This window comes from Coptis chinensis, chromosome 9 (assembly GCF_015680905.1).
Source record: "Coptis chinensis isolate HL-2020 chromosome 9, ASM1568090v1, whole genome shotgun sequence".
NCBI classification, from domain to species: domain Eukaryota; kingdom Viridiplantae; phylum Streptophyta; class Magnoliopsida; order Ranunculales; family Ranunculaceae; genus Coptis; species Coptis chinensis.
In genome coordinates this window covers 55816266-55824223 of record NC_141464.1, presented here as the reverse complement: position 1 = coordinate 55824223, position 7958 = coordinate 55816266, and the positions used below count along the sequence as shown (strand labels likewise).

General features: G+C 46.2%; 1 protein-coding gene across 1 annotated transcript; it reads left to right on the top strand.

Annotated features, from left to right (window-relative positions):
- Nucleotides 1-246: 246 nt before the first annotated feature.
- LOC147476817 (uncharacterized) lies at nt 247-5862 on the top strand. The gene is made up of 2 exons (XM_086585835.1): nt 247-394; nt 5039-5862. The coding sequence occupies exons 1-2, from the start codon at nt 247-249 to the stop codon at nt 5860-5862; spliced, it is 972 nt and encodes a 323-aa protein (XP_086441961.1).
- The last annotated feature ends 2096 nt before the right edge of the window (nt 5863-7958 follow it).

Genomic DNA, 7958 nt, shown 5'->3' with positions numbered 1-7958 from the left:
AATTTTCAGAACAATTCAAAGCCTTTACATCACCAAAACACTTGAAGTTTGTCTCAATTGTATTGTAATTGTTTTTGTCTAGCTTGCATTTTAGTTCTCCTGCCTGCTATCTGATATGTGATGAAGTACTTGTCAACTTCTATTTATTGCAAGAAATATGATGCTGTGGTGGGCGATATTACGGTGTTAGCAAATCGAACCAATTATGTGGAATTCACTCAGCCTTACGCAAAATCAGGGCTAGCGATGGTGGTCCCTGTGAAATCCAAAGAAAATGCATGGTTGTTTGTGAAGCCATTCAGAGCTGCAATGTGGCTTGTAGTCAGCATTGCGTTTATGTACACAATGTTTGCTGTATGGTTTTTAGAACGCAGAACCAATCCAGAATTTAGAGGTCCGTGGAAGATTCAACTCAGCACTGCAATGTGGTTTACGTTCTCCACTCTATTTTTGCACACAGTAAGTTCTCTAAAATTATGAAATATTATCTTATTGGCAATGTTGGTGGGCCTGAGGAGATCTACTGTAGACAGTGTTCTTAAAAACGCTAGGTGGTACTGTGGTAGTCGGGCAGTGGGAGAGGCCTAGGCCTTCTAAAGCGATTAACCTTAGACGGCTAGGTGTTAAAGCGTTTTTTTTCTAATATATATAGTAATATACACTTATACTACTGAGAAATGAAGAAAATCATTTTACCATAACTCAAAAAATAAACACAAACAAAGATACTTTATTACAAAAAATACTTAATAGTTGAAGAATATCGACTTCATATAAAAACATATTCTTTATTATAGTGGTATATAATTTACATTAGGCTTTAGTCTTTTAAACTCATCAAATCTTAAGTCTATACGGGCCTTTAATTTTAGACATTTAATCATTCAAAAAAAAAAAACTAGATCGCTTAGGCGCGCCTAGACCCGCCTTAATCAAGAGACGCCTTATACCCACCTAATCGGTCCACTGATTTTTTAAACAATTTGGGCCTAGGGCGAAGTCGGTTAAGGCACCGCTTTTAGCTAAGCAAACGCCCTAGACCAATTTTTAGAAGAGTGATTGTAGATTGGTTTGCGCTTGGATTGAGCCATTTGCATTTGGGTTATGTTTAGGCCTTGATTTGGGATTTCTATTTTTGAATAGTATTTCTAATGGTTTAGGGTACGGGGTTACTATTCTCCCCCCACCATTCTCTATTAGCTCCTAGCTTAAAATATAAAAGGACCAACATGCCCCTCTAGTCCTCTACCAACCACCGACAAATGGACGAACCCACCTGTGACTTTCTTCTCTCTTTTTATACTTTCGCTCTCAATTTTCAATAAATAAAGCACATTAACACTTTGAACCATAGATTCTACCTACTTGACCAGGAATGAAATTGATAAGAGTGCTCCTAAAACTTATCAGAGAGCTCTGTAGTGGTAGGATCTGCGATGTAAAGGATGAGTCGTAATGCGACCTGATGCGAGCTATGATAGGTGGAGCCGAGGAGTAGGAGATCGACAGGGGGATGGCCCCGAAGCAAGATATGCGGTGATACGCGTGAGTACTAGCAGACCGCGGTCACGCGGGTGCCCGACAGGAACCCTACACGTGGCAGAAAGGGGAGCGAAGGATGAAGGGATAGGTGGACAGTTGCGATGGGCGAAGAAGGGTATAAAAAAAAAAAGAAAAGAGAGAAAGGAAGGACGAAAAAAGGAGAAAAATAAGAGCTAGAGAGGCGAGACCTAGAGAAGAAAAGGAGAAAGAGTGAGTGTGGTACAACATTTGGCGCCATCTGTACCGAGATCTAGACAACTGGAGAAATGGCCACAAGAGTGAAGAGAGGAGTAGGAAGGCCAAGGAAGGCGCAAGCGGCGGGAGGAGGAGGGGAGTCAAAGGAAATGATAGGGGAGAGTAAAAGCGGAGAGGAGACCACCGGCCTCTATGTCGGAGAGAACACGATCGCTACACGAAGAAAAATAGTGAGGTTGAGGGAAGAAAACAAAGGGCTCCGGAGGGAGAAAGAAACCATAGAGGAGTCAGAGGGAGAGGCTTCTGAGTCGGAGAAAAAGGAGGAGAGGAGGCCCAACTTGGCGGACAATGGATTATCGGGGCTCACGAGGGAGAAAGTGAGGGAAATGATAGTCCCCCCCTGAAAGCGAATCTGGGGCAAGCTAAATGGGTAGGTGGAGCGGTGAGCCAGGTGGTGGCGGGGCTGCACCGCAACCCATTGGCTAACGCAATCTAGAAGTCTGAGGTCAAAAGCGGTTCAACCAGCCTAGATTCGAGAGGTACGACGGGAAGGGAGATCTAGCAGATCATATCCACCACTTCCGACAACAGATGCTGTTGTGGCATGAACCTAGATATGATGGACTGCGGTGTATGATGTTCCCCGCAAAGCTTTGAAGGGGAGCTTGAACCGTATTACCGGTTGCCGTCGAAGAGTATAAACAATTTTCAAGAGCTAGAGCAAGCTTCCGTGGACCACTTCATGCACCAGAAGAAGCGGGTAGTGGATATCGCGGCTCTGTTCAATATAAGATAGAGATCCGCGGAGTCGGTGAGAGACTTCTTATGTAGGTTCAAGGCAGAGACACTGAAGGTGGAAAATTTGGATGAAAGGACCATGGTGATTGCGTTTGAAAGGGGATTGCACCCGGGAACTAGGGTACACGAGTCTGTGGCCAAGAACGAGATCGCGACGTTATAAGATTTGTATCCGAGGGTGGAGAAATATATAAGATATGAGGACACTATGCAAAAGGAGGTGAAGAGGCCGAGGAAGGCCGTGTTGTTGCTGGAAAGAAGTGAGGATCGCGGAAGATACGTAGCATCAGACAGGAGAAGCAGTGGGTATCGGGGATACTCTTCGCGGCCCGATAGTGGGAGAAGCAAAGTTAGGAAGGAGTATAGGGAGAGAAAACCTTATCGGGAAATGGAATAGACACCGTTGAACCGGTCGCTTAGTGAAATATTGTCGCTGATTCAGAAGGTACAGGGCTATGAAGGCCCGCGGAACAAACTAGATGAAATACCAGATAAGCCTTTTTGTGCCAATCATTAGATACAAAACCATGGGATCGAATGAATGCTACGTGGCTTTTAAGTGGTTAGTCTGAGAGGGATGATAGGGAAGGGTCTTGAATGAGTTTACAACGAGGAAAGGGAAAATAGAAGCGTGTTTCGATCGGGGGGAGGATCTTCGGGGACAATCAATGTCATTTTCAGTGGGGAGATTTTAAGTCACAACGCCCCACCGAGATAGGATAAGACGAATCGCGAGCATACAACAAGTCAATGAAACATTAGGACACTTGGCGGCCTGCCCCATGGTCTACGGCCGAGAGGGGAGCATAGTGTTTCCGAGGCGGACTTAAAGACGGTTGACTCCCACGCGACGCTAGCGTTGGTAATTACAAAAGGGCAATGGATAACTATATGGTGAAAATGGTACTAGTTGATTCGGCATTAATCGCGGATTTGTAGTTCAGAGGGACAATGGAGGAGATGAAGATTGATGCGAAACCAGTTGAGACCATCGAGAATAATTTGTGCGGTTTCAATGGAAGCATGATCGGAGGCTTTAAGAGAACTTTGCTCCCTCGTGACAATGGACTTTTGACGTTGTTATCTCGATTCAAGGTGGTGGACGCCAATTCGCAATACAATGCCATTCTAGGGAGGCGGTAGATTCACGAGATGAAAGTAGTACCATCCACTTACTACCAGGTGATCTGATTTCCCACCCCGACGGGGATGTACGAGGTTCACGGTGATCAGGTGATGGCGAGAAATAGTCATCAGGGGATAGTGAAGAGGTTGATCCGAGGGGATGAGGGAGAGACATAGAACCCTAGGAAGAGGTAAGCATAGCAATTACAGTGTGCCTCTGCGGAGGGGGAGGCGGAGACGACGTTGACACCGAAAACTCTTGATGAGGTTGAGATAGTAAATTTGGGGGTGGGGGAGGAAGAGAAGTTTACTTCAGTAGGGTCCAGTTTGCCTGAGGAGTGGAAGAACAAACTGATACAGTTCCTATCTGACAATAAGGAGGTCTTTGCTTGGACAATAGAGGATGTCACCGGGTTAGACCCGGATTTTGCATGTCATCGTTTGCACATGAGGGAGGATGCTAAGCCAGTGAGACAAAAGTTGCGAAGTGTGAGGCCGAAGTATGTAAAGGGAATCCGCGAGGAGGTTGCAAGGTTAAAAGGAGTAGGAATAATACGGGAAGTGGAGTTCACGGAGTGGTTGTCCAACATCGTCGCAGTACCAAAAAAGAATGGCAATGTACGTATGTGCGTCGATTTCACAGATGTCAATTCAGAGTGCCCTAAAGACAGCTATCCTATGCCGCAGGTGGATGAGCTAGTGGATCAAACGACGGGATTCAAAATATTCTCATTCATGGATGTGTTGATGGGGTATAACCAGGTCGCGATGTATGGGCCAGATCAGGAGAAGACGCCCTTCGTAGTGGAAGGAGGTACATACTGTTATATGAGGATGCCGTTCGGTTTGAAAAATGTCGGGGCCACTTTCCAGGGGCTGGGAGAGAAAATGTTCAAGAGAAAGATCCGAAAGGGAATCGAAATATATATAGATGACATGGTGGAAAAGTGTATGTCGGAGGAAGAACACCTAGAAGGCCTGAAGGAGACATTTGGCATACTGCGAGCACACAATTTAAAGCTCAATCCAGAGAAGTGCACATTTGGGGTAACCACAGGGAAGTTTCTGGGATACATCGTGACTCATTGAGGAATAGAAGCCAATCCCGAGCAAATACGAGCGCTGATAGAGATGTCATTGCCACAGAATGTCAAAGAGGTACAACGGCTGGCGGGAAGAGTCGCGGCATTGAACCGGTTCATTTCTAAGTTGACAGATAAGTGTAGACCGCTTTATCGACTATTAAGGAGTACGCCGGACTTCGTTTGGACCGCGGAGTGCGAGGAAGTGTTTCAAGAGTCAGGGTTATTTGGGCAAAGCCTTTCTTTATCCGCAGCTTGAACATGAAGAGAGGTTGTACCTATACTGGTGGTTACAGAGTACGCAGTAAGTTCAGTCCTTCTCCGAGTGGTTGATAAGGTGGAAAAGCCGGTATATTTCCAGAGTAAAACCTTGTTGGATGCGGAAACCCAGTACAGTAGAGTGGAGAAGTATGCTTTGGCATTGATATTCTCAGCATTGAAGTTGAAACCTTATTTTGTAGCGCATTCGGTAGTGGTGGTGACAAATCTGCCCCTCAAGCAAGCATTGAAAATAGAGAAGTCCGAAAGAATGCTAAAATGGGCGGTGATGCTGAGTTCTTATGAAGTCCAATATCAAATAAGGACTGCAGAGAAGGCACATGCAGTGGCTGAGTTCTTGGCAGAGTTCCCAGCGGAGGATCCTACGTGGGGAGAGAAGATGATCATGGAGCCTGAATATGAGGGGGAACCAAACTTGCTATATCCATGGGATAAGCGGAATGGATGGAGAGTGTTCGCTGACGGATCGGCCACAAACACATGCACTAGAATAGGCGTAGTAGTGGTTACTCCAGATAACGACAGAATTGAGTTGTCAATGAAGTTAGGGTTCACGACAACTAATAATGAGTCGAAATATGAGGCAGTGATAACGGGATTGGGAATGGCAGAGGATTTAGGGGTGGACGAGTTGACGGTGTACTCAGACTCAAACTTGGTGGTGTGTCAGGCAAACAGAGGTTTTGTTGCTAGATACGAGCGAATGTCGAGGTATTTGGAAATTGTTCACAACAGAGCGGCGAGGTTCAAAAAGATCAGGTTCGTTCATTTGGGTTGTGGTGAGAACAGACATGTGGACGCCCTGGCTTATGTCGTGGCTGCAATACCTGGGTCAGAATAGAGAACCATAAAAGTAAGGAGGTTGGAGAAATCGAGTATTGAGAGGGTGGTGGAAATATTCCAGACCGCAGAAGGAACAGGAGGGTGGATGGATCCTATTAAGCACTTTTTATCCGGAGGCGAGGTGATTGATAAGAAAGAGAGGAGAAGGTTGGAACAGACTTCGCGAAGGTACACTCTGGTAGAGGGGGAGGTGTACCGAAAGAACTTTGATGGACTGCTGCTGAGGTGCCTGGGGCCGAGCCTGGCGTAAGAAGTACTAGCATAATTGTATGCAGGGGACTGTGAGAGCCATTCGGCAGGAAGAACCACAACACACTGACTACTGACGCTGGGCTACTTTTGGCCTCATATGAAATGGGATGCGGTAGAGTTTGCTTAAAGATGTGGAAAATGCCAGAGGTTTTCGCAGTTAATATTTGCTCCAGCGAAAACATTGCACAATGTATCAAGTCCGTGGCCGTTTGCCATGTGGGCCATGGATATTGTGGTCCATTGCCAATGGCCAGCGGTAAGAGGAGATACATGCTAGCCGCTACAGATTATTTTACCAAATGGATAGAGGCCGTGGCATTACAGCAGGTGAAGGAGGAGAAAGTGATTAAATTTTTATGGGAAAACATCTTATGAAGGTTCGGATTACCGTATTCCATCATAGCGGACAATGGAACACAGTTCATAGAGTCAAAAGTGAAAGAGTTCTTGCAGGCTTATAATGTGAAACAGGGGTTCTCAGCTCCCTACAATCCTGAGGGAAATGGACAGGCAAAATCATCTAACAAAACCATAATGAACAACCTCAAGCAAAAGTTAGAAGATAGAAAAGGGGCGTGGGCCAATGAATTGAGTCACGTGCTCTGGGCTTACCGTACCACACCGCGAACCTCCACTAGAGAGACTCCTTTCTTGTTAGCCTATGGCATAGAGGTAGTGATCCCCTCGGAGATGATGACATCCACGACCTGCACTAAGGCTGTTGAAGGGGGTTTATACTGGGGCATACTGTCTAAAGACTTGAACTTGGCTGAGGAAAGGAGAGACACGACACGAGTCAGATTAGAGGAGTATCACCGACGCCTACAAAGGCAGTACAACAAGAGGCTGAAGCCGCGACAATTTCAAGTAGGAGACTTTGTACTCTGCATAGTGACTCCAAGCACCAAAAAAGTCAATGACGGAAAGCTGGGACCAAATTGGAGGGACCCTACACGGTTGTGGATGTCGGAGGGGCGGGTACCTACAAGCTGCGAACCATGGAAGGGAAGCTGATAGAGAGGCCTTGGAATATAAGAATGTTGAAAAAGTTTATGTTTAAATGTAACACACCAAATCCGGTAAAGGATCGGGGGCTTTGCACATATATAATACAATGTCACTTTTGAGAAATTGACAAGGCGAATCAAACTTAGGGGCAAGGTGTTGCCCCAGCAGGCTCGTTAGCCTTAAAGAGACAAATGCGGGGAGCTCTCCACGGAGAGGATCCAAATCAAACTTAGGGGCAAAGAGAGTTGCCCCGGTAGAGGCTCATTAGCCTCAAAAAGAGATAGTGGAGGGGAAGGGGAGGAGTCCTTCGTGGACAGAGGGTTCGAATCAAACTTAGGGGCAAAGAGAGTTGCCCTTCAGCAGGCTCATTACCCTCAAAGAGATAAAGGGGGGAAGGATCCCTTCACGGACAGAAGGTCCGAATCAAACTTGGGGGCAAAAAGAGTTGCCCCCAGCAGGCTCATTAGCTCCGAGGGATGGCGGGGAGCCCTTCACGCATACAAATGCGGTCCGAATCAAACTTAGGGGCAAGATGTTGCTCCTAGCAGGGTCACCAGTCTCAGAGAGACCGCGGGGGGGACAAACCCTTCGTGGACATCATGTCCGAATCAAACTAAGGGGCAAAGTGAGTTGCCACCAAACTGATTCATGAGCCAAAAGAATTGCCTTAGGGGGCTGCCTGAGGAAGAAGAGACAATGGGGAAGCAAGAACGGAATACGAAGGAGATTAACTCAAACCATTAAGTAGAGAGAGAAAGAGCATACAGATTCTAAGAGGGATTAATATTTGATTACATGAGAACAGGAGTAACAAAAGATGCAACTGAAGCATAG